This window comes from Hesperophylax consimilis, chromosome 4, assembly GCF_061612785.1.
Source record: "Hesperophylax consimilis isolate HC1 chromosome 4, BYU_Hcon_1.0, whole genome shotgun sequence".
NCBI classification, from domain to species: domain Eukaryota; kingdom Metazoa; phylum Arthropoda; class Insecta; order Trichoptera; family Limnephilidae; genus Hesperophylax; species Hesperophylax consimilis.
Genome location: NC_142839.1, coordinates 20,422,379 through 20,447,594, shown reverse-complemented (window position 1 = coordinate 20,447,594; position 25,216 = coordinate 20,422,379). Strand labels below are relative to the sequence as shown.

Here is a 25,216-nt window from a genome sequence, read left to right as displayed (position 1 = left end):
ACTTTTCATGTAATCAAGAACATTTTATTTACTAGAACTTCAAAAACTCATATTATATTTCACCAACTAACATGTCAAGGTTTTTTGGCATCCTGAAAACAACTGGAGTGTTTTTGTTGTTTATAATTAAAACATCGCCACCAGGTACTAAATAAATTCAATTTGCCATCAATGAAAGAATGTCAGAGTCAACATGCTACACCAGCGGTCTCTAGAGGCTAGCGTTGTTGATATTGCCACTATTTCACGGAATTTGGGTGTATTATTAATATTATAGGGTATTTGGGTACAGTGACACCAGAGGCGGCTCTAGGGATCCAGGCGTGGGAGGTCATTTAAAAATAGTGTGTGACTAATCTTTATTTGATATTGTGAAAAATGCCCATACATATTATCTGTATCAATTTGTAAGTCCACGACTCTAAATAAATATTATGTTAATATAGTAAATCGGAAATAACTACACAATCCATGTACTTACGGTAAATTATTTTTAAGAGATTACATTTTTATGTAGTTGTGTACAATATTAAAATAAATAAAATAAGAGTTTGAAATGCCCGTCCGCAGTATCCAAAGAAAAACAACCAATGTTCCACACACAAGCGTGCAAAATGAAAAACGGGTATATGTTTATGTCACCATCTCAAACAAAACATATAATATTCATCGTGCTGTCTCCCTCACGGCCATGACCTAAGCGTCCCTAAGCTTTCTTCGGGACCTAATTTTTACTTCGACGAAAGACATATGTAGTGCCATCTCGTTTATTCTATGGCGCACATAGGGACAGAAGATGCCAAAGTTGGGACATTCTTTAAATTGACCCAGCGAATCGTGTGGACTTGTGAATGAAAGCTACTATTAGAGACAACAGATGTCACTGCTCGTCACTCGCCGCCGCCGCTTGCAGCTCTGCTGTTTCGCAGTACATTTCAAATAAATTATGAATAAGACCAGTTGTTTTGATGCACATAATTTATTATTTTTGTTGTCTTATAATTTTGGGGGGTTAAACACCAATTGACCTAAGGGAAGAACCGCCACTGAGTGACACTATCTTATTAGTTTCTTCAACAAACCGAAAAAATATCTTTAGCGTGGAAACTTCTTACGCAGTACCTTGTCTGTTTGCTGTTTTCATAATCTTTAATACTAGATTGACAAAGTAATTGGATATATGTACATATTAAACTAACTTAGCCATTTCCCCGAAATGATACAAAAAGACCTAATCTAACTTTATTATTGATCAGTGGATACAATTTCCTATGACAATCAACGAGGGATAAGTCGCTATTTGCGAGTTAAAGCAAATTCAAATTTACTTGTTTGTTTACATGTATGTATGTATTTCTAAATCAAAAACACATTGCAACATGTTTCCTCTGCTTGTTGTTATGCTTGGCAGGAAAAAACATATTAATGCATTGTGAAATAAATTAAATACAGTGAATAACATTCCGTAATCTGGGACAGCGAATTTTCTCTCACAATTTATTTATTTACAAATGTTCCTTACAACAGCTTTAAAGCATTTAAACATAACAATCAACACCGCAACGTACAGACTGGCAGTGCCCTAACGTAAAATGAAAATGCATAGATCATTTAGGCCATCTAAACCAGAGGTTCCCAAAGTGGTCTATATAGAACCCCAGGGGTCGATATCGGCTTGCTGGAGGTTTATGTCAGCGAGAAAAAAATTTGGAGGTCCACGAGATTCAAATGGGGGTACATACAAGCGGACCCCCATTTACCTTAAGTCAACATTTAGGAGTTCCGTAGATGACACAATACACCTAACACAAATGACACAGTTTAAGTAATACTGAGAAATTACTTATTTGATATTTGTATTTTTATATTTTGTAAAATTGTTTCTTTAGGTATATATGTAAATAAAATTATATGTTCCTTTTCTCATCAGTATTAATATATTGAAACAAAACATTGCACATCGGAAGCCGCAAATTTTTGTAGATTCCCAATTTGTTTTTGAAAAACTTCCAGGGTAATAATGATGTTCAACATTTAAATGTATTTCACACAGACTTCAAAACTAAGTTTGAGGATTCATTTTTACTGTGGAAGTGGAATGTTGAAGAATCGGATATCATATGACAAGAAGAACTGATCGGAATAAGCGCTAACAAAGAACTAAAGGGACAATTCTGTAGGGCCAGCTACAGAAAGAAATTCCCGTTGCTTATCCTGCTCCATTTTAATTTGGTGTAATACCTCACAAGGGCGCCCCTGTCTGCACAATGTAAAGACAGAGAAACCATACCGCCACCCGGTTGTTGGACAGGCAAGGGTAGGGAATCTTCTTACGAAAAAGCGAAATGATTATCACATGCAACGTTAATAGTTTTAGGAAAATTCAATATTCGGCAGGCAGGGGGTCTACGGAAAAAAATATATTTGGCAAGTGGTCTACGGGGCAAAAAAGTTTGAGAACCTCTGATCTAAACCAAAGCGGGAAAACTTGGATTGCAGTAACTAAACAAGAAAATTAACTACATACGTCTGCTAACATGGTCAAATAAAGTCAGTCAATTGAGACAGATGGGCATGTATGTATTGAGAGATTTAAGAACGCAAACAAAACAAAGAGTTAGTGCCAGAATTGCGTTAGTGCCAGATTTGCGACGCTCAGTCAATAGATTTATAAAATACGTAATATATTATATGTAGTTGCGATAAGCTTACATGTCACTTTTTTCTAAGGGGAGCAAGAAGTTGTTGACTAGTCCCTGCAGTTCTGCCACGTGGGCTTTTTCAGAGTCAACTATGTCTTTTAGTACTACATTCCTAAAGGCCTGCACTTCTGAGGGAGCTCTTACTGGTGAAGTTGCCGCTGATCCTGTGGACTCTGAAAAAAAATAATTAAAACGGTTTAATTTAAGATGGACCTTGAATAAAGATGATGATTATATAATACATACATACTTACATCAGATAAAAATGCAACATTTTATAAATTTAATTCTATTCCATCAAATAGGTACTACCAATTTTTTTTTAAATTTAAAGAATAGTAATAATATTTTTAACGTTCCCATTCCGAAAGGGGGTAGTACAATTCCCCCAAAAGAAAGAGTCGTGTGATATCCAAGTTGTTTTAACCAGTGGCGGCTCGTGACTTTTGGGTTTACAAGAGTGCTAATGTTACAAAAAAATGGCATTATTGATGTTGTTGTCGCCGAAAACGTCTTCTATTTTTTTTCGAAATTTAGGTTTTTTGTATGAAGATTTTCAGGAAATCCTTGCGGCGCACGGCCAAACTGAAATTTCCTGAAAATCTTCATAGAAAAATCGAATTTTCGAAAAAAAATAAAAAAATGTTTTGGACTAAAACAACATCAAAAATGTAGAATTTTTCAAACTTAACATTCTTATCACACTCAAAAGTCACGAGCCGTCACTGGCTTTAACCCATCACTATTTTTTTAAGGTATAATAAATAATATTTGGATGATTTGTATAGAACCGTTTTTGTGCAAAATCACCTCAAGGGCGCTGGTCACCTCAACTGCGCTAATATATAATATAAAATTTTTACTAAATTATTCCCCCCCTCCGCTCAGGATCACCACTATGAGTACTTAACAAAAAGGTGCATTTTAGTGGAAAGGGCTGCAATAATATATATTTGAGTTATGCTTGATATCGTACGTCTTTTATCGTTTTGCATTACTTAATGTTAGACTGCTGAACAAAGATGAGTGACGCCCAGTTAAAAAGGTAGGTAGTAACTAATATCCAAGTGTTACCGGAAAGGGCAAGAGAAAAATTAAGAGACATGATCGCTAACGGGGATTTTAGTGCATTTATTTATTTATTTATTTATTTTTCATGTTCTCCGTAAAACGGTTATTCACCAATACATTATGGAGAAGATTACAAATTAGACAAAAAGTATAGCAAAACACATAAAAAGGTCAGTTTCACTACTTTGTGACATACGTCAAAAGATAATTGTTAAACTGCCTGTAGGTTACGTTAAAAATGTCGATGGTCAATGCAGACTCGTTGAGCAGTTCAGTCGCTCTGTTGACTGGGGCGTTCTGATAGGCAGAAGTCCTCGCTTTTGGAGCATAAAAAAGGGTATGGGACCTTCCACGAGTATACTTGTCTGGGACATATAAGTTAATCTCTTTCAAAATAGATGGATTATGTATAGTTCCAGAGATTATCTTAAAAAAATGTTTTCCTAAAAATATTTTTCGGCGGGCTTCTAATGTATTAAGATCGAGCATTCCTGCTAAGAATAAGGATGGATACAGGAAAGGGTAGTACATATATTCCCTCATATATAGGTAACGCATGAATCTCTTTTGTACTTTTTCTATTTCGAGAATATGGTTTTGCTCAGAAGGGGCCCAAATAATGGAGCTATATTCCAAGATACTGCGAACAAGTGCTTCATACGTTCTTCGGATTGCGATTCCGTTGGTAAATGATCTTGAATTACGAAGAACAAATCCAAGCATTTTGTTGGCACGGGAGACAATATCAGATATATGGGATTTGAAAGAGAGATTTGCTTCAAAAATTACGCCAAGGTCTCGAATCTCATTTTTACGTGTTAATTCATGTTTATTAATGTGGTAGGGGAACAGGAATGTATCTTTGGACCTTGTAAATGTAACGACACTGCATTTCTGAATACTGAAGGGTAAGTTGTTCAGTTCCGACCATTTGACAAGAGAATCAAGATCGTTCTGCAGAAGAATGGAATCGATGTAACTTTTGATTGCTTTGAAAAGTTTTATATCGTCAGCAAAAAGGAGATATTTTGAGTGGTTTATAGTGTTGCCAATGTCATTGATGAATAAGAGAAAGAGAAGGGGTCCTAGATTCGATCCCTGGGGAATCCCGGAGTTAGTTTTGTATTCGTGAGAGATATGGTGTCCGTAACTGACATACTGACGACGATTGCGTAAGTAGCTAGCCACAAAAGCGAGGAAATTCTGAGAGAATCCGATGTCACTTAATTTTTTTAATAAAATATCATGGTCGACTTTATCAAATGCTTTCTCGAAGTCTGTATAAATCACATCAACAGGTACAAAATTTTCAAATGAATTATTAATATAGGTAATGAGATTCATAAGATTCGTTGAAGGTGACAGTGTGGGACGAAATCCGTGCTGATTTTCGGTGAGTGCGTGTTTTGTTTGGTTATATATCTGTGAATAAATTATGGTTTCTAAAAGTTTTGCGGGTGCTGACAACACAGCTACAGGTCTGTAATTATCTATTTCTGACTTTTTTCCTTTTTTATGTATAGGCGTTACTTTCGTTAGTTTCCACATTTCCGGAAAGATATTTTTACGAAGTGATAGGTTAAAAATATGTTTTAGAGGTTGAACAAAATAACTTGCATATCTTTTGAGGATTATAGGTGGAATACAGTCTGGGCCGACGGAGTATTTAGGTTTTAGCTTATGGAAAGCTGTAATAATATCGTCATCGTTAATTTCATGAATTTGTACAGGTAAAGAGTTAAATGACGATGAAGCTATAGAGGATATGTCAAGTTTGGGGATATTGTCGCTAAATACTGATTGAAAATAGTGTGCGAAACCTGCGGCGATCTCAGACGATCCATCATATTTATTGTCTTTGTAGTCCATGTGGTTAAGTTTGTCACAGCCGCGGCGTTTATCGTTAGTGTAAGACCAAAATCGAGTTGGGTCTGTTATTATACTGTTCTCGGCCTCACGTGTAAAGTCAGTGTAGGCCTGACCAATTAACCGTTTGATTGATTTTCGCAAAGTTTTAAAGTTAGCTAAGGCATGTTCGGATTTTGTTTTTTTCCAAAGATAGTGCATTTTAGTTTTTTCTCGTATGAGGTGAATGATTTCCCCATTAAACCATTTTGGATATTGTCTAACATCTTTGAGCATACGTGTAGATCTTTTCTTAAAACAAATGTTGAAAATATTATTGAGCTGTTCATAAAACATTTCGACAGCTAGATTTACGTCAAGGCAATCGTAATGATTCCAGTGATGTTGTTCTAAGGCATTCTTAAGTGTGTTATCTGAGCTTTCGTGGAAAATCCAACCCATGTTTATGTCTGGAGGCAATGTGTCTGTTTGTATATGTGATTGAGTTGTGTAATCGAATGTGAATGAAAGTGAAGGGTGATGAATATCCTCTCTGACTAATGGGGAGTCATGGCGGCAGATAACAGCATTTTTAGAATTTACATTACTTAATACTAGGTCTAACATGTGTGCATTTATGTTATAAACAGTGTTGAATTGTGTTAAATTATAAAAAGAACAAAAGTAATCGAAAACGTCAATTGGGTTTTTCCCTGAGGGAAAGTTAAAATCACCGAAAATAATAATATTTTTTGATTGTAACTTTACACTTTCACTTATAGTTTTATATAATATTTTATTTTATTTATATTTTTATTGCATATATCTTACGAAATTTTATCTTCGGATACGTAAAGGTTAAATAGAAGAAACATTAGTTGAACCCAAATTTTACATAATATTTCCTTTTTTTATTGTTTAAAGGTAACACAATGCTGGTACTAATTTAATTTTAAATATTTTTACAATCCGGAAGTGGTAACCAGATAAAAGAGAATACGATAAATAACATATTTTTAATAATTTTTAAGTTGTCATACCCTGAAATTAAATATACCATTCCTGAGAGAAAGTCCAGTTATATCCAATTATGTCCTAAATCCTGTATTTAAATTTCGTTAATAAACTATTAGTGTTATGTTAATTAAGTGTTAATCTCAAGTGACCTACCAGGTAAGTGTTGTACTGTATATTATCTCTATATATAATTAGTAATAACATAGATCATTGTAGAAACGTATTATATATTTGTACAGCGCCCTTGAGGTGATTTTGCACAAAAACGGAGCTATACAAATCATCCAAATATTATTATAGGTTCGGTTAGGTAATGTAAGTTTTGTTTTTTGTTTTCATAATTTTTCATCAATGTTCTGTTTTGTCATGGAACCTTCTGAAACATACCCAAGTTTTGAAACAAAAGAAACCAACCTTTATATTCCTTAACATAATTACTGGGAAACCAGCCCGTCACCTCCCCCAGGGTGCCCTCCCACCAGCCCCCCTCTTCCCGCTGCGACACAGTAATAACATCCCCTTTCTTGAAGCACAGCTCGTCATTGTTCTTGCCTTTGAAGGTATAAATAGCCTGCACCAAGTTCGAATCGCTGGCCATCTTTGCTTTTGTTGTTCGGCGAACGGTGGACTAGTTCTCTTGATGTGTTTTCATTGTTGATTCACACAGACGAGGGGACACATTAGTCTGAAAAGAACGGAAATAGCAAATTAATTAATTAATCATTAATATTACACCATAAAGATATGGTGAAAAAATGGGTTACTTGCTTGAAATTGCTATTAACAAGTAGTGAAATATTTTAACTATAAAGCACAAAATCTGTTTGTTTGCCCCACTGATGACGCTTAAATGGTGAGCTCCGGCTTCATGAAATTTGCACAACCTTTCCTGCCTTAAATTTTTAAGTCAACAAAAGTATTTTCAGCTCTCTGACCTTACTTCATTGTGTGCTATAGAGCTTTGAAATCTCCGAATTGTAAAGAAGTACATAAAAAAGCCATTGTATTTAGGTTCCATCTATTATCATTGTTTGAAAAGAAAAAAAAGAGTTTTGGAAGTCGGGGAAAACTCAGATAGCAACAACTAGTACCACATATTATAAATGCCGAAATAAAGCTAGACCTTGCCAAATATTCTTTTTATATTCTGTACTGTGAAAATGTGAATTTAACTCAAATATATTATGTATTTACAATAAATCTGACAGAATGATGATAAACGCATGAGTGGGACCAATAGTTTACAACTCATGCACAGATTTCACGGCGCTAATACTACTTGGGACCATGTCCCGATAAAATACTCAATGAAAAATGAAAGTGCCACTACACATTCTCATCAAGAGTTTCTCAACGTAATAAAATGTTCTCAACCAAAGCAGAATTCTAAACTACAGAACAAAATGTGTTGGATTCTTTCAGGACAGGATATGTATCCCAATATAGACGGGTCCGTCATTAACACACGCATACATAAACATGTCAAACCAAACAACACAACACAAGAACGAGATTACCCACAATTCAGTACGACACAGAAAACAAACATTTAGCTACTCAAAACTAGATGAATTTTTCTAGCACATTCTATTATAATTAAAAACATATCAAATCATTCTCAGTTTTGGGAGAGTAATATCGCAGATAATAAACGAAAATTATACATATTTATCATTTAGCTTACAGTAAACATGCATACTTTTTTCACTAGTTTCTTGGCATCTGGCCAAAGTGAGTGTGTTTCTGTGTGAATCACAGTTTGCCAAGAATGTCTTGAGATGAATGTAAACTCCTTGATTAGAGGCCTGTGATATTCAATCATAATTTACAATATTTAGCTGATAGTAAATAACTTTTCAGTACAATCCAATGATAGCATAAATATATCGCCATTTTGTTTTTTTTATGGTTCCAATATTTTTTTACAACTCAGCAGAAATTTTTGCCAAGACCATGACATTCAAACTCAGTTTGAAAGTTGCTTAATAATTACATTTCTTTTTAATATGGCTGGTTGCATATGAAAAAACACACTAGAATAAAAAAATTACATCTATAAGGAGAGGAAACAAAAGAAAGGAATATTAAATTATAGTTTTGATAATACAGAAGGCATTTTTTAAATTTTTATTTATAAACTAGCTTTACCCCGCCACACGTTGATGTGGCTTAGTCTGTCTGTGCAGATAGAGAAAAAATAGAGTGTGTTGTTTTTATGTCCAATAGATGGCGCTGTATTTAAAAAAAGCATGTTTTTACCTGTCACAGGTGACATCTATATAATATAGATATATAAAAACGCACGCATATTCGAATGCAACGTTGTGTCCAAATTTCAAAGCAATCGGTAAAGAACTTTCCGAGTTTTGAGGTTTTGAACAAACGAACATTTACATTTTTATTTTTATATGAATATTTTAGAAAACAAGATTAGTTTTCTTTTTTAGATTGTTTAAATGAGCTGCATACATCGTAAAGGCTGTAGGATGAGAACGAGTAGGAATTTCAAGGGCTTCATTACTCATTACAATGAATGCCCACACAAAGGTACCTCTGCTCTTGTAGACTAACAAAATTTAATTGTGAAAATCTTATACTCGGACGGGTTGATTCGGAGAATTTGAACAATTCATAAAATTTCAATGTTCATTTTTGGGTTCTGTGAAAGTCCTAGTTCAAGTTCTGTTATTATATCATTACTAGCTGACGTATACTCGACTTTTCTCTACTTTCTATAAATATAATATGCATGTATTATATATGTATAAACCATCCGGAAGAAATTCTCTAAATGAAGTGAAAATCCTGTTAAAATCGTTGCGTAGTTTAGAAGAAGTAAGCGCACAAACAGACAGATGCGGATAGCGACTTTATTTTATACTATTTAGAGATATGCTAGTTGCTTGACAGAACTGAAATACTAACGGAATTTGAAAAAATCTTTCACAGAATTCAAATTCTCCGAAACTACTCCGTCCTAAGTTAAAGACCATATCCAAATTAAAAGAAAAACGACAAGGCTAAAATATTCTCTTCCGGGTTGAACAGCCTTTTATCTTATAATCCTATTATATTAAAATGAACAAACAGCTAATGAAACAGTGTAACTGTCTAAAAGAATCTAGTATAAATAGGTGTGAAACCATGTGAACGCATTCCGGTGCTAAATAATTCACAGGATACCAACGTGGAGAAATATATTTTTTTTATATTTACAATGTGCACAGGAACAAATTACACATTTATTTTATGATTCATAGACCGGATATCCAGTAATATTCATTTTTTGGCCACAGTTCGGTATTCAGTTGAAACTGCCCGTCACTCTTGTTCATGAATATTGGGTTTTAAAACGTGAATGCAAATGGGAATATGACAGAATGTTAATGCTTGTAAATTGAGAAGAGTAATGGCCTCACTAAATATTGAAATCCAACATCATTATTGCGATACAAATAACAGCAAATCTTTGTATCCAACGAAACATAATGTTTTGTATGGAAATTTAAAAAGGCAAATTGATGTTGGATAATATCCAAAGAAATAATAATTTAAATTATATTAATACATGTAACCTTTTGGTTCCGTATTAATTTCCGTATTCTAGTATTAAATAGAGCACTTTGGGAAGGATTTTACCTGTTATATAATCACCGTATGTTAAAATAAATTGTTTTGATATTCAATAGTTAATTTAGCTATTACTTTAAAGACTACTCGGTTGAGCTACTTCAAATCACTAATGAAAAAACGCCGTCGACTTCGAAGACAACCTTTAGTAAACATGGTGAATATCAGATCTAAAGGTTACTTCCTACCTATGTCAATCCCTTTACCAATAAAACATAGAGACTGGATTATATTTGCTATAAAAATATCACTTAGTAGCTGTGTAAATTTGTAACTGTCTAAAGCTGTAAAATTTATTGATAAGATTGCATATGTAGAAAACTGAGTAAACAAATCATATTGTGTAATATTAGCCACAAATCCTCGTTGCTTGTTATTTTTTTTTAAATAAAGTAAGTAGCTATTGAAAGTAGCTTAATATGAACCAGAAATCGAGTCAAATAATAACACTTTTAGATCATAAATAACCTTCCTGCCCAGTGTTCCAATAATAGGACATAATAATTAACTTACCTACTAATGAAACGCTTAAATTGCACTACATTGAATTAACGGTTAATGACTGAGATTAGTTTGGTACATACTATGTTACTTACACAGTTAACGTATTATGCAAATTAAAATAGCAAGAATTAAAGTGACACTCGAAAACATACAATATTATTGACAGATGTCTTTTTAACAGATGTGTCAAATTTTATTATCATAATGTCGAGGATATTTTTATATTTCTCGAATCTTATGCAAATGTCTATATGGTTACGAGAAAACTAATTTTATCAGAGAAAAATTTTCTTGGAAACCATCGAAAGATAAGTGGGTTGAAATTTGCAGGAATTTGACATCCCCGTTAGCTGTCAGCGAACTGATGCTGATGAAATGTGTATTATAACAGGTACTCACATGGAAAAGAACCACAGTTTTGTACGTTCGTTTATTGTTTCATATCACTTTATACACCATTTTAAATAACAAATTTATATTCTTAGCACTAAAGGCACGCGCTTGCTAAACAATTCGTCCATTTTTCTATGGTACAAGTACAATCCAAAAATAAACATTCATTTGCCTGATGTTGGCTGCTTTCTGCATTGAACACTGAACAAAGGCTGTAGGGATAGCAAGAACCAACCTAATCGATCTTTCGATTAACCGATATTTAATAGATCGTACGGGACAGGAAATAGGAAAAGGCAGAAAATAAAATTCAAAAATTAACAAAATAATAAAAAAAAACAGTTTTATTAATTCTCAATAATTGTTTATTCAAAAAATGCCAACATCTTGAAATTTTAAAAATACCGCCTACATTTCAATTTTTTTAATCATCCAGTGAAAAAGTGCCAAAATAGAAAATGACATTGAAAGTGGTATTGCTGAAGCACGTAACCACGCCCATAAACTGAAAAAAGAAAATATGTATTTTTAAATATTATTTATTTACGTCAATCAATGAAGTATAAACTTTATGTATGAAGAAAAGAAATGTTTACTCATATGGCTCATCAGAAATAAAAAATGGTTTTGGGGTCTCGATCAGTCCACTGTTTTCAATGACGATGTCATGAGTTGGATGATCATCAATGTCTGTGGACTCATGTTCAATTATGTGGACAAAATCTTGACCTTCGACGACCTGGAAAAATGATGATTTTTTTAAATAAGATGTTAAAATTAAATAACTGAAAACAATTTAAACGATTTTTCCCATTCTTGCCCCTTTACTCGAGTAATCGAAAATATGGCACAAATGAGTACAGCGAGCATACTATTTATTATGGTATGCTTTGAATTTTATATGAGTTTACCTTTCCAAATATTGTGTGAAGTCCATTTAACCATGGTGTTGGTACAGTAGTTATAAAAAACTGACATCCATTCGTATCCACACCTTAAATCGTAAAAATTTTTAAATTATCTAATTTTTATACAATACGGTGTGATAATGATGACGATGTTTAAAATTACCCTTGTTTGCCATGGCTACCAAACCGGAGATTTGGAACTTGGTTTCCAAATTTTCATCTTCAAATGTTGATCCAAAAATACTCAGAGATCCCATTCCATTATTTTGTACAATATCACCTCCTTAATGAACCAAAAAACAATGCTTTTTATTTATTATTAAGGAAAATATTATTTAATGATATAAAAATTATTTTAAAACATTTCCTGGATTGCTTAGTATTAAAATGGGGAATATTTTAGGATAGCTAGACACGTATTACACGAATATATATATTTTTTAATAATACTTCGATTCAACTTAATTACCACTATAGACAAATATTTACGTCGGGGGAGATGGAAAATACTGCAATTAAAGTGTCGTTTTTTGTCAATCAAAGTTTCAAAACTTCAATCGCTTTGACAGTTCGGCCATTTTATTTTTCTTTTTGCCGTATTGCATTAAGCGTAACCAGCGATTCTAAAAGTTTACATTTAAATGTATTAATGTTCCTTATTTAGAAAGCTCTGTTGCATATAAGTGATTTTTATAAGGACCATCGAACCGAACAATTGACATTAAATATCCCGGCCGGCAGCGTTTTGACAAACGAATTTCGTAAGCCGTATTTCAGATATTCAATTTGTTGCAACTTCACCGACTACATTCGATCAAATATTATTGCAGCCAAATTCTATCGTGCTACAAGTTTCAAATTTACTAAGCTTACCTTGAATCATAAAGCGTTTTATTATGCGATGAATTCTTGTGCCTGAGTATGTCAGTCCATCAATCCCAACAGTAGCAATTTGTTTAAAATTTTCAACAGTTTTTGGGGCAAGTTCCCCAAACAATCCGATTACTATTCTCCCAAGTGGTTCTTGATCTTTCGACAGATCGAAATAAACTTGATCCGTTACTTTAAATTGATCCCCCTGTTGTTGCAAAGAAACAAATTATCACAAAGTCAGTAATATAATATTTTGAACAAAAAACGTAACGCGGAAGTTACACTTGAGGTAAATTACTTACCCTGCATAGTCCAATTTGTTCAATAATAAATAGTGAACAAATACAAAATATTAATGCTCTTGTTTGAACCATGATGACAATATTACACAAACGTCTGAATCCAATTGTCAACGTAAAGGAAATGGTTCAAAGAACGGAGTTTTTATGCTGAATTGGATTATAATAGAAGCCATACAAGTAACACATACAGTAATAGATGATGTAATAACGTAGTATCGCAAAGTGATATAAATTTATTAAGTATGATATTATAAACTGTGCTTCAGAGTTGTTAAGTATGCTTCAGAGTTTTCCGAAAGTATTTTTTCCAACTTACGAACTTTAAAATTTATTTAATGAAAAAAAACAATATTTGGTGTAGTAATTATAATTGTTTTCAATGAAATTATGAGTTTATACGAAATAAAAACGTATGTGATGATGAATAAGTAGAAAATATATTAAAAAAATCTTTGGTTGTATTTATGACAATAAAACCAAATCGTGTGTTTTCTAATCCAACCAGTAGGTACCATACCTTTTCTACAAGTTGCTGCGCTAAAAATTGCTTAGTATGCGTTCTAGTGTATTTTTAATTGGTGTGAAGTTGTTAACGATGATTTGCAAGTTCCTGCCTGAAATATACAATAAAATTGACAAGTTGTCAAAAAGAGTCATTTCATAAGTTTAGTTTTTGGACGCTCGGTTTACCTTTATCAAAGTTTGTATTTTTCAATTAGTGCTTCAAAATGGAACTCTCAGCTGAAGGAACGACTCCTGATTTCATGCTCTTGGCTTCCGTTAAATTTAAACTCGGTCTCCCCAAGTTTAAGAACGACAAGGAACTCACAGAACGTTTGATGCAGGGCATTAAGGATAATAACATGGCACCTTATTATAAAGAAGTCTGCAACGACTTAGGATGGGAATTCAACCAAAAGTTGTTTGATGATATGGCCAAAGAAAACGAGAGCCATTTATCGAAGTTTGTCGAAGACGATTCCGAGACTCCCGTGTGGCAAGATAGGTTAGTTTCTATTTTTTTTTTATAAATTGATATTCGTTCGATTTATGCAAGTTCATGACTTTCCCATGATTTTTTCGCCCAATTTGTAGATATTTATTTTTTTAGTAACAGGTTAACATAACCTCAAAAATTTTACAAGTCGTTATTTTTTTTGCATAATCATGGAACATAAAACATTTTCTGAAGTTACGCATTTAATTTGGTACTATTAACTAAATTACAGTGTCCAAGAAAGATAATTAGTGAAATGAACCAGGCTAATAATTAATATTTGTATTTTCTTTTGTCTTTAGGTTAGAATACCTTTGCTCTATCGGTGATCACAAGGAAGCCACCGACCTCGCTGTGAGTAAGCATGAAGACACAACCCTCACCACCAACAGGCGCCTGGAAGCAATCTTTGCCCTCTTCAGAATTGCATACTTCCACGGATGCAATGTCAAAGAAATGGGAAAAGCGATCCACAAGGTAAATGCTCTTAAAACATAAACATGCTCATTATGTTAAATTTTTTATTACTATTCATAGACAATAGTGTCTCAACACAAAACTAGGCGCACGGTTTACACCAGAGCTTTGCAAACGGGTTTACTACAGAGCATTGGACTGTTCCACATAATAATTATAATTGGAAAGTTTTTGTGAAATATTAGAGCCCCTTTTGTCAAAAAATACCTAAGGAATGAGTACTACTTGTGTGCTATGACCTACTATACTTCAAATTTAACCTGCAGTCTCCTCCATTAATGACTGACCGGTTTGTATCTGATTGGTCCAAGGTGTTGGTTCCTCTGCAATCTATGTTCTTCGTCATTGCATAAGCGACAATTTCAGCATTTTATGTTAAATTTATTTTCAAATATGGGGTGACCTGTGGTAGAGGTGTTAGTTGTCCAATGAATGGTACCCGGGGCGGCGGTACCCATTCCCGCCTCCCAAGCTATTGGTAACTGGGAATGTTTTCCTTTTTAAAAAAAAAACGTTTTAGAATCATTTCAACGTTTTCTACTATTTTTGCTTACAAATATTAATACTTATAATGAAAAACAACATGTGTTGAGACTCGCGAAGCGTTTGAATTATATTTTGTTAGATCTAACAGATGTTTGCTTAGGACAATTATTTTTAATAAACTTTTAAACCACAAAACACATTTACTTAGTCATAAACTGATCTATTTTAGGTGGGTTATATTTATTGACCAAGAAAAAGCTTTATCTCTCAATTTACCCAGCAACATCTTCTCAAATAATGACAGATCATTTTCATCAACCCGGGCCAACCGTGTAACGCACTTGCAGCGCAGAGTTTGGATTAGCCTGGGTACAGATTATCGAGGCTCTAATGTAATCTTAAACAGACGTAATGCTTATTGATATATGTTTCCAGGCACATGAGCTGGTGGACCGCGGCGGCGACTGGAGGTCTCGTAACAAGCTAAAGGCATACGAAGCTCTGTACTGCCTGTCCGTAAGGGACTACACTCACGCAGCAGAGTTGTTCATCGACTGCGTCTCCACGTTCGAATCTTATGAGCTCGTTGATTTCGGTAAATCATTTTTAGTGTTTTTAATAAATAGAGTACTTTTCAATGATACCTTTGCTTGCTTATTTTGGCATAGAATACTTAACTGTTTGGGTGCCAATCGTCGATTTTCGTCGATTCGTGTTTTAACGAAGATTGCCGATCGTCGATTTCCGTTGATTGCGTCAGTCGTGTTCTGATTCGCGCGTACGTCTGTACGTAAAATTCTCATTTTTTCGAAACGACTGGACTTCGGGATCCTCCTCCGCGTGATTCTAAACCAATATTCTTTAATAAAACACCGAAAAAATCATCGAAATCATTGAAAATTCAAAGAATTTATGGGGTTTTAAAAAAATATATAGTTTCATAAAAAATAATGTTTTTTTGGTGGCATTTTACAAGCAACTGTATGAATTTTTTTGGCACTCAAACGGTTAAATAGTAAATGCTATAAATGCTATAAACTCTGCTGATATCCTTATTAATCCAGACTCATGGAATGGGATCTCAATAATTATTAGTGGTGACAAATTTAAATGTTAAAACCTATGATAAATATAGTAACATAATTTCAATGGCAGTTGCCAATGAAAAAGTTAATTAATGTATTAGATCCCTCGCTTCAACGGATAGCAGTTGTGCGTTCAAGATATATAAATTTTTCTGTTTCTATGAGTTATAAATACTATTCAAATAAGCCTGAAAATAAATTATTTGTTTATAATTAAAAGCAGATTGACAAACTAAAAAAATTATAAACATTTTCATACACACAGTGCAAGGCTTGGTTGAGATGTTTTCCGAGATTTGTTTATTTCTCTCTACTTTATCTGATACTTCTCTACCGAGTCTCGGCACTAGCTGCATGGCAACTGTTTTGATAGTACGGGCAAGTACTGAATACTGGGCGTTACGGGCTAGTCTGGAATCCCAAGATTTGTCATTTCATCACTGCCTTAGACCACAACTTAACTATACTTCTCTAAATAGTATAAAACAAAGTCACTATCTGCATCTGTCTGTTTGTGCACTTAGTTCTTCTAAACCATGCAACGGAGTTTGATAGGGTTTTCACTATCATTTAGAGAATTTCTTCTGGAAGGTTTATGTATATATATATAATACATGGATATTATATTTATTGAAACTAGAGAAAAGTCAAGCAATGCTGGGTACACTTCAGCTAGTATAATATAAACACTCAACCTACACCAGGCGCGGTCTGTCCATACATGCTGTAGATGCTCCGCATCCCTTGCATTTTATAGTAAAAAGATTTGGACTTCTAGCCTTAAACAGCAATACTGCAATTTAAATATTTTAATATTTCTTCAGCGACCTTAGTGTGATTTTTTTTACAAAAACGGCACTGTAAAAAATCATACAAATATTATTATAAGACATTGTGCATATTATCGTCCCGTTTCTGTGTGTGGTTGTATAATTGAATAATTAATGCGAAAAAGTTTTGTGTCAGCCATTTGCGAAAAAAAAACTTATACTGGAAATATTGAGTTACGGAGCTTAATGGATTTATGGAGATAATTTTAGACGATACCTAATTGTATCTTGTTCATGGGCTAGCGTCTAGATGTGCATATTTGATATCAAGTACGTAGTAAGTACGAGTATAAACATTTGATGTCCAGCATCCCTTCTACAAAAAGTCACCGACCGCCACTGGCCTACATCTGAGAATTCTCTTGAAATGCATGTGTGTGAGAATTGAGTATTGCGGGGTTGAGTGCATTAACCCTTAGGATACGACCAACTACAGTAGCAGTTGAGTGAAATCCTGACTACTTTCAGGTGCACTGCAATGTGCAGTGTATAGAGCTAGGGTTTAGAAGTTATGAACGAATTTCTAAATGGTCCATGGAAATTCCTAAGTAATGCGTTGACTTTGTAGATGCCTGTCAATTATTTCAAATATAATTTTCAATATTATATTTGGCTTTGAGATATTTACAAAATATTAGCCGTCTTCTAAGGGTTAATAAATAAATAACAATGCCTCATTATGATTGCAGGAACCATTGTGCAATACTGCGTGCTGGCTTGCATGATTGCCCTGGCGCGCCATGAGCTGCAGACCACTCTGCAGAAGCAGGGGGCCACGGTGCAGGCACTGCGCTGCCAGTTCCCCGAGCTCAGGGAGTTTGTGGAAGCCCTGCATGAATGCAGATACGCTGACTTCATGAAGAGTCTGGCTTGGGTTTGTTTTTTTTTATTTTGACTTAGACTTATTGAGGTTTCAGTTCTCTCAGGCCCATTATTTTTAACATCTTTTCTAAATTTCTGCACTCAATAGTGTAGCGGTCTACCTATGCATTGAACTTTGTCTACACCAAAGCATTATTATAAAATTCTAAAAAATATTTATTGCACAAAAAGAGTACAAAGGGTATATATAGCTTATAGGTTACATCCTATTTCTCCCAGCTAACCCAACAAATACACATTATATTATATGTTGTAACTTTAATATGAGATTATATTTGCAGGTGGAGACCCAGATCTGCACCGACCCCGTGTTCTATCCGCACTACCACCACTACGTGCGTGAGATGAGGATCAAGGCGTACGTACAGCTGCTGCGCGCCTACCGCAGTCTCAGCCTCAACAACATCGCCACCACTTTCGGCCTCACCCGCGATTACATCGAGGACGAGATCTCAAGGTACGCAAATTTATCACATCGCTCCCGACCTATAAATTAAGTGGTTATTCAGTATATTGTCAGCTTTATAGTATTAGAGATGGCTGGTACCTGAAATCAGTTGTCACTGCAGTTCCAGTTTTCAAAATGCAATTTTTATAACCTGTTCAATGATTAATGCCATAGTCTCACTGGTTCCAGACTGTTGGAAGCAGTTGGGACTCTTTTGTGGTACTCGCATAAAAAAATTTGACTTGTTTATTTTGGTGAATCATTTGTGTAAATGATAGTTTTAGCCATATCAAACATAAGGAATCAAAACATAATGAAATTATATTACTAAATAGCATATTTCAGTATGCTAAAATCTAATTTTCCAAAAAATGTGCACTTTGAACTTCAGTTCAAATTAAACTTAAGTTTTTTTCCAAACACTGGTTTATAAAGAGGCAATATTTGTGCTATAGCCTTTTATACCTGAAAAAAAAAGGTTTTTTCTAGAATTTTATTATTTTTAGAATAATAAGATCACTCACCCGCACGATTGTGATGGTCATTACTATCTTCATACAAACTAAAATATTTTTGTTCGTAAAAATTACTTACAAAAAATGAAAATAAAGAAATTATGTGTGCAAAATTAAGAATTATTATGGAGGAATACGAAAACAACTAAAAAGTATTCAGATTTAGTGTGAAATAATTTAAAACAGTATTTATTTTGTAAAAGAAACGGGTATGTTTTATATTTTTCACAAAAAAATTTCATTCTGCTTTTACAATTTTCCATTCGACAAATTCTTGGTATAACAATATTATTATCAAATATTCTCCCTTTTTCATGGCAAAATTTTCGAATCCTTCATATTTTGGTGATATTTCACTATGTATTAAAAAATTGAGATTTTAAAACGATTTTTGCTTTGAACATAGATGACGCATAATTTGAATGGATCGGCGCAAAAACGATTTGTCTCCGATCTCTGTATGACCAGTAAGATATTATTCACGGTATGTGATAAAATGATATAACCAACCCTGCTATTCTTTCTATTCTTTTGCCCTACTTTCTTTTCCTAAGCATTACATCAATTGTGATATCATGTATCATGAAATCAGCCATTTATGATAAGCCGTAAGCGTATCACTATTACGTCTTAAGTTTTATGTGCATTGTATTAGTATTCATGGTAGAACTATGTTGTGGTTCTACCGTGAATACTGAAACGCCATTCTAACCAATGAAAATGGTTGTGTTAAAATATCATTTTGGTATTTCATTTATAATTTTTTATAACCTGTAAAAGGCATAAGCCTTTTGTTTTATAAATAAATAATTTACTTAATATGTAACTAAATGTGGAATAACCATGGTAGTTACTGGCTAGATTTTTGAGCATGTTACATTTTATAATATTGTGATAATTTTTTTGTTTTCTTCAATTTGGGTAAGGTTGGCTATTAGGGCAATGCTGTTACATCTATGGATGATAACTCAGCGATACTGCCCTTGTTCCATAGATTTTCAAGCCATGAGATAATAATAATAATAATATTTGGATGTTGTGATGTATGGTTATAAGGTTGAGTATTTAAGCAATAGATGGCGCTAGTCATAAAGCTTACTCCAGAGTCCGTCAGATGTTGCTAGAGTGTAACAGCAGCACTGAACAAGCTTCTCGAACCACCAACCAACTAACTAATTACCAACCCTCGGGTAATGAACAGTGTAGCTAAATCCAGACCTATTAATTGTAACGTAAATAAACACAATTATAATAAAGAACCTTTTAATTTTTACAAAGAGTTCCCAACACTGAAATCTGCAAAGGCAGATATAACAGATGTTTTATATATCGCCGTTTTTGTGCAAAATCACCTCAACGGTGCTGTACAAATATATACATTATACACTTTTACAATGATCTACTAACTATATATGGAGGTAATGTACTGTACTTACCTGGTAGGTCACTTGAGATTAACACTTAATTAACATTAACTAATTGTTTATTAGCAAAATTTGGATACAGGATTTAGGACATAATTGGAAAATTAGATATAATTGGACTTTCTCTCAGGAATGGTATATTTAATTTAAGGGTATGACAGCTTAAAAAGGTAAGTTTTTAGTTTAGACCTGATTTCTGTTGGACGTGTTATGGATCTTAGTTTCGGAGGGAGTTTATTCCAAGTCTTCGGGCCAGATGCTCCACAAGCGCGATCACCAAACTTAGTATTTGGCTTGCGCTGAGGTTCCATCAGTCTGCCTACAGCTGATGTGGTCGTCTCCCTCTTCTACACCTTCCAAGCCTAAATACTACTTCTAATTCCAGATTCACAGCTGCTGGGCGTCTACAGTGCCGCATTGATGCCGTGAACGGCTGTGTCGTGACAGGGGCTGGAAGCGGGGGCGCCATCATCGGCTCAGCGGGCTCCAGTGCCCTGGGGGCCGCAGACAGGGGGGCCCTGTACCAGGCAACCATCCGCGAAGGGGACCTCCTTCTCAACAGGGTCAAGAAACTGGCCAGTGTCATCAACTTCTAAATACTATTTTTTACTTTTACAAAATAAGTACTGATCAATGTTAAAATGTAATTGTGCTTAAATAAATTTATTTTGAATTTCAGTTTCGGTTTTGAATACATATATTTTTTTACTCTACAATTATTGACACACCCCCATATGGGTACATAAGTAATAGAATATAGTTTTTTTTTGTCGTAATTTATTGCGATTTTCTTATATTCTTAAATGGTATTGCATGATAGACCTGATGATGGAAACTGCAAAGCTATTCGAAACTTCGGCTTGAGAAGGAGGAGGAAGCGCAACTTGATTTGTTACCCTAAAAATTGACCAACACCACAGACATAGGAATTAATAGACGAGAAGATAATGGCGAGGGGTAAAATCAACTGTTGAAGAACGAAGGGGGTGAAGCTGACTGTGATTCGTCAATAAATCAATCTGACAGTAAATAGGCATCTCGCATTATAATATCACCATTTACTTCTTAAAAGTAAAATCTGCTTTTGAATGAATAGACATTTTTACATGGGAGCGCAAATTACTCGCCACGTTATGAACAAATTTGCGAAGTCCAAATTCGGCAAAAAAATTCGGTTCTATTTTCAGAGTCGAATATTTCGTTGTATTTAGTTAAGACACTTTTATAAATGTTCATAATTTACTTCCCAGCAACCAACCAGCTTTGTGTTTCGCGTCCAGACGTTTCTCGATGTGATAGTATATTATGTTTCTACAACTGATCCATATTATACGATGTGAATATGCTTAAAATAAAGTAAAATAATGCTTATATATGGAATGTAATACGACAATTGGGTTTATTCTCTTTTTCACATCTATTTTTACAAGTTTTCATGGCACAAGTCAACATTTTGCCGTGTTATTTCGTAAAATGAACCGATGATGCCTCGACCATAGTTCGCACAAGAATGATGACGTCACGTTTTCAAATTTCACTTGAGGCCATACGCGAGCACAGCCGGCTCCAATGGAACCGGTATGTGGAGTGGGGATAATACGCTTTTAATCACTTAGGGCAGGTCTACTTATATTCATATGTCTATGACCAACACACAATAATCAAGAACAAAAAATAAGGTAAAGGAAGATTAAAATATTAATTTTTTCATCAAAAAATGTCTAAATGTACATCCTTTAAATATCACCGGAGGAATATGCATTATGTATGTTTATCGTTGATACAGACAGAAGTTTAAAAAAAAAGTATTTTTGATATTTTTTGGTTTATGAAATTTTATTATTCTTATATTTGACTACGCTAAAAGTTTTTCCAGGTAGTTCATAATAAAATATAAAGCATAGATAGAGCTTTTTCTTACACGCCTTCTTTATCTGCAAAGGAAAGATTTAGTATGCACTTTTCAGAACTGTCGAGTGTTGACGGCATCGTTACACTGTAGATCATGGGTGGCCAACCTTTTCAGCAGCTGGGCCAGATTTTAGAACTGAGATTTCCTACCGGGCCGTACAACAAAATTTCTTTTATTATTCAAAGCAAACCAGAAATATATTATTTTTTTTTTAGAAGATATAACAAAAATGAGAGTCAAACATATTTATTAGATTAGAGTTAGGCAATAGAAAAAATAAACAAAATATAATAACTTTTAGTGAGACTTCTGATTTTGTTTGTCAGAACTAAGTGCATGAATGTTGATAACGATTGATGTTGTTGCTACAAGCTAACACTTTTCCAAATGCTCATCAGTGATTCGTGTTCTCATTTGAGATTTAATATGCTTCATAAGTGTTTCCAAATAGTGAAATCATCGATAGAGCATGTTTGTAAAATGCAAGATATTTCTCCTTGTCCAAATATGTTTTGTAAAACTCTTCCAAACCAACCTGATTGAACATCTCCTTCAACTGTGCATCACAACACATTTCACAATGTTCCATTTGTAAAATTCCTGACAATAAATTCACGTCTACGGAGAACGGCGTTGCAAATGCAGCAAAAAGCATACAATGCTCAAATCTTGAAATCGGTTTTCAAATTCCAGGTTCAAGTCGGATATCAACGAAGCGTATTTATCCGCCGCCATTTGTGTGACGTCTGGCTGCAATAACAATGTAGGAAAGTGAGTGAAGATTTTCTTCCTTAACTGTTTTTCCCAAAGCCCAAGTTTCATTTGGAATGCGGAAATAAGATCATACATGTTATTAATTAGTTGATCTTTCCCTGTAGACGAGTATTAACAACATTTAGGTGGGCAACTATATCGTTCAGAAATGCAAAGTCGCTAACCCACTCCTAGTCTATAAATTCTGAGATACTTTTTGACTTGCTTGCGAAGAATCATTGTATTTCTTGCTTCAAATCAAACACTCTTTTTAACATTTTGGAACGGGTCAGCCATCTTACTTTTGCATAAAATGTAACATGTCATTATACTGTGAATCCAAAGACGTGAGAAACTCTTGGAACTGACGGTGAGGGGTTGAAAGTTCACTGTTTTGATGACCACCTTCATGACATGATCCATTTTAAGGGACTTGGAACATAAATTCTCCTGATGAATAATGCAATGAAAATTTAGCATCGAAGTATTACCAACTTTGCAAACCTCATTTTCAATCAATTTTTGTGTTTCCCAATCATTCCTGGAGCACCATCTGTTGTTAAACCTGATAGGTTGTTGAGTTATAACGAAAAGCGATTCAATGTCGATGTAACAGCTCCTAACAAATCTCGTGAGTAAATAGTGTCCTTAAGTGGACGCAGTGCCGCTAATTCTTCTATTTTGTTAAAATGGACATCAATACCCCTGATAAAAATCTGTTAGGTCTGTCCTTTCATCCAATGCTAGAGCATAAAATATGAACTTGGATGCTCGATTTTTAAAATTAACTTCAATATGTTTTCCAATGTCTAATATACCATACAAGAAATTGTCACGATAGTTGAATCAATGTACTGAGATACTTCCATAAATGAGATATGATACGAACTACGCATGTTGGAATGTTTGGTGGTTTTATGTACGCTAAAAGAAAAAAACTTGTGCATATGTTCCGCGGGCCTCAAGTAGACACCCAGCAGGCCGCGTTTGGCCACCCTTGCTGTAGATAATGATTGTAGATTTAAAAAAAAGTTTGTTAGTTTGTTTGTTGATTTTTTGACTGCATAAGCAGATGGCTTGTGGATCAATCAAAAATAATATAATACACATAGTTTTAGTATTTTTCTTTTTGGGTGTGAAATTTTTTGGTACCTACTTATTTTCCATAATAATGGATTATGCTACGTATACATGGGACAAAATTTCTTTGCGAAATGCTGCTTGCGGTTGCTTTGTTCCTTTCCTGTAATTCATGGCTCGGCTCGTGGATATTTTGTACTATTTATACGCACCCTTACATACATAATTAATTAGTAGATACAAATGATTTTGGTTTCCTTTACGTGATGTGAAAGTAATGTCGATATGATATATTTTATAAACTAACAACTAACCATCACGCAGCTCTCCAAGTTGTAGGCAGATAGGATAGAACGCCAAACAATTTGATCTTGGCACATACATACTCTTCTGTCATTCCGAAATCTGACATGGCCCGACTCTGTAAATGAAGTATCTGGTTCATTTGACCGTGCCATGTCTTCCTCGGGCGTCCCCAACTTATTCTACCATTCATATTCGCGTCATTACACTTCTTTTTTCATTTATTTGCTCTTCATGCCCACACCATCTAAGCATCTATCTTAATCTTCGACATTTCTCACATGATCATACAAGGTTTTACCACACTTTGGCCTCTGTGATCTAATTTATACAGCATTCAGTCTACTTTCCTCCTTCCCTATTATAATTCTTCTTCTTCTATTATAATATTATTATCAGAGATGTGCTTTATTTCAAATAAATCCATTTGAAATGGAAATGCAAAATGGGTATTTTCCATTTTGCATTTTAAATGCTTTTCTAAAAACCATTTTGCATTTTAAATGCTTTTCTCAATGCATTTTCCATTTTAAATGCTTTTTTGCAACATTCTTCCTACTATCTCCACTCATTTTTTTCATAAGCCCCAAATATCAGTCGGTCCTCAACCTCGCTATGAGAGATAATTTACATTTGTCAAGTTGCTCCCTGGTAGGAGCCCTGGCAATTGAGTGATACCATTACAAAAAATACTGAACATGGAGCCATGACGCTGTAATATTAAATACTAGATAGCAGTTTCTATGTTTTTACGTTGGCAACATTAGTCCCGCGCAAAT

At 34.2% G+C, this 25,216-nt stretch overlaps 3 protein-coding genes across 6 annotated transcripts in view; 1 reads left to right on the top strand and 2 right to left on the bottom strand.

Moving 5' to 3' along the window:
- The window catches only part of RtGEF (Rho-type guanine nucleotide exchange factor), a 30,642-nt gene extending 19,302 nt beyond the window's left edge, over positions 1-11,340 (bottom strand). For all 4 annotated transcript variants that reach the window (XM_089651465.1, XM_089651464.1, XM_089651466.1 and 1 more), the window contains exons 1-3: positions 11,169-11,340; positions 7,050-7,320; positions 2,713-2,875 (exon numbers count right to left, since the gene is read on the bottom strand). In XM_089651465.1, the coding sequence (XP_089507591.1) occupies positions 2,713-2,875; positions 7,050-7,233 (347 nt within the window). In that variant the 5' untranslated portion in view covers positions 7,234-7,320; positions 11,169-11,340. The remainder of the gene's footprint in view (positions 1-2,712; positions 2,876-7,049; positions 7,321-11,168) is intronic.
- A 201-nt stretch (positions 11,341-11,541) lies between these two features.
- Positions 11,542-13,345, bottom strand: LOC149424340 (peptidyl-prolyl cis-trans isomerase, rhodopsin-specific isozyme-like). The gene is made up of 6 exons (XM_089631292.1): positions 13,246-13,345; positions 12,944-13,148; positions 12,234-12,353; positions 12,074-12,156; positions 11,759-11,901; positions 11,542-11,667 (listed from the first exon to the last, which is right to left on the bottom strand). The coding sequence occupies exons 1-6, from the start codon at positions 13,315-13,317 to the stop codon at positions 11,571-11,573; spliced, it is 720 nt and encodes a 239-aa protein (XP_089487418.1). The 5' UTR covers positions 13,318-13,345; the 3' UTR covers positions 11,542-11,570.
- Positions 13,346-13,840: 495 nt separating this feature from the next.
- On the top strand, positions 13,841-21,067 carry Rpn7 (regulatory particle non-ATPase 7). Its single transcript, XM_089631291.1, has 6 exons — positions 13,841-14,251; positions 14,545-14,719; positions 15,641-15,800; positions 17,810-17,994; positions 18,284-18,459; positions 20,775-21,067. Exons 1-6 carry the CDS (start codon positions 13,974-13,976, stop codon positions 20,983-20,985), a joined length of 1,185 nt encoding a protein of 394 aa, XP_089487417.1. The 5' UTR covers positions 13,841-13,973; the 3' UTR covers positions 20,986-21,067.
- Positions 21,068-25,216: the final 4,149 nt, after the last annotated feature.

Coding starts and splice junctions, on each gene's coding strand:
- LOC149424340 (XM_089631292.1), bottom strand. CDS start 13,317: ATGGTTCAAACAAGAGCATTAATATTTTGTATTTGTTCACTATTTATT. Junction 12,157..12,233: donor GGTAGCCATGGCAAACAAGG/GTAATTTTAAAC, acceptor TTACGATTTAAG/GTGTGGATACGAATGGATGT. Junction 11,668..11,758: donor ATTTCTGATGAGCCATATGA/GTAAACATTTCT, acceptor TTCTTTTTTCAG/TTTATGGGCGTGGTTACGTG.
- Rpn7 (XM_089631291.1), top strand. CDS start 13,974: ATGGAACTCTCAGCTGAAGGAACGACTCCTGATTTCATGCTCTTGGCT. Junction 14,720..15,640: donor TGGGAAAAGCGATCCACAAG/GTAAATGCTCTT, acceptor ATATGTTTCCAG/GCACATGAGCTGGTGGACCG. Junction 17,995..18,283: donor TCATGAAGAGTCTGGCTTGG/GTTTGTTTTTTT, acceptor TTATATTTGCAG/GTGGAGACCCAGATCTGCAC.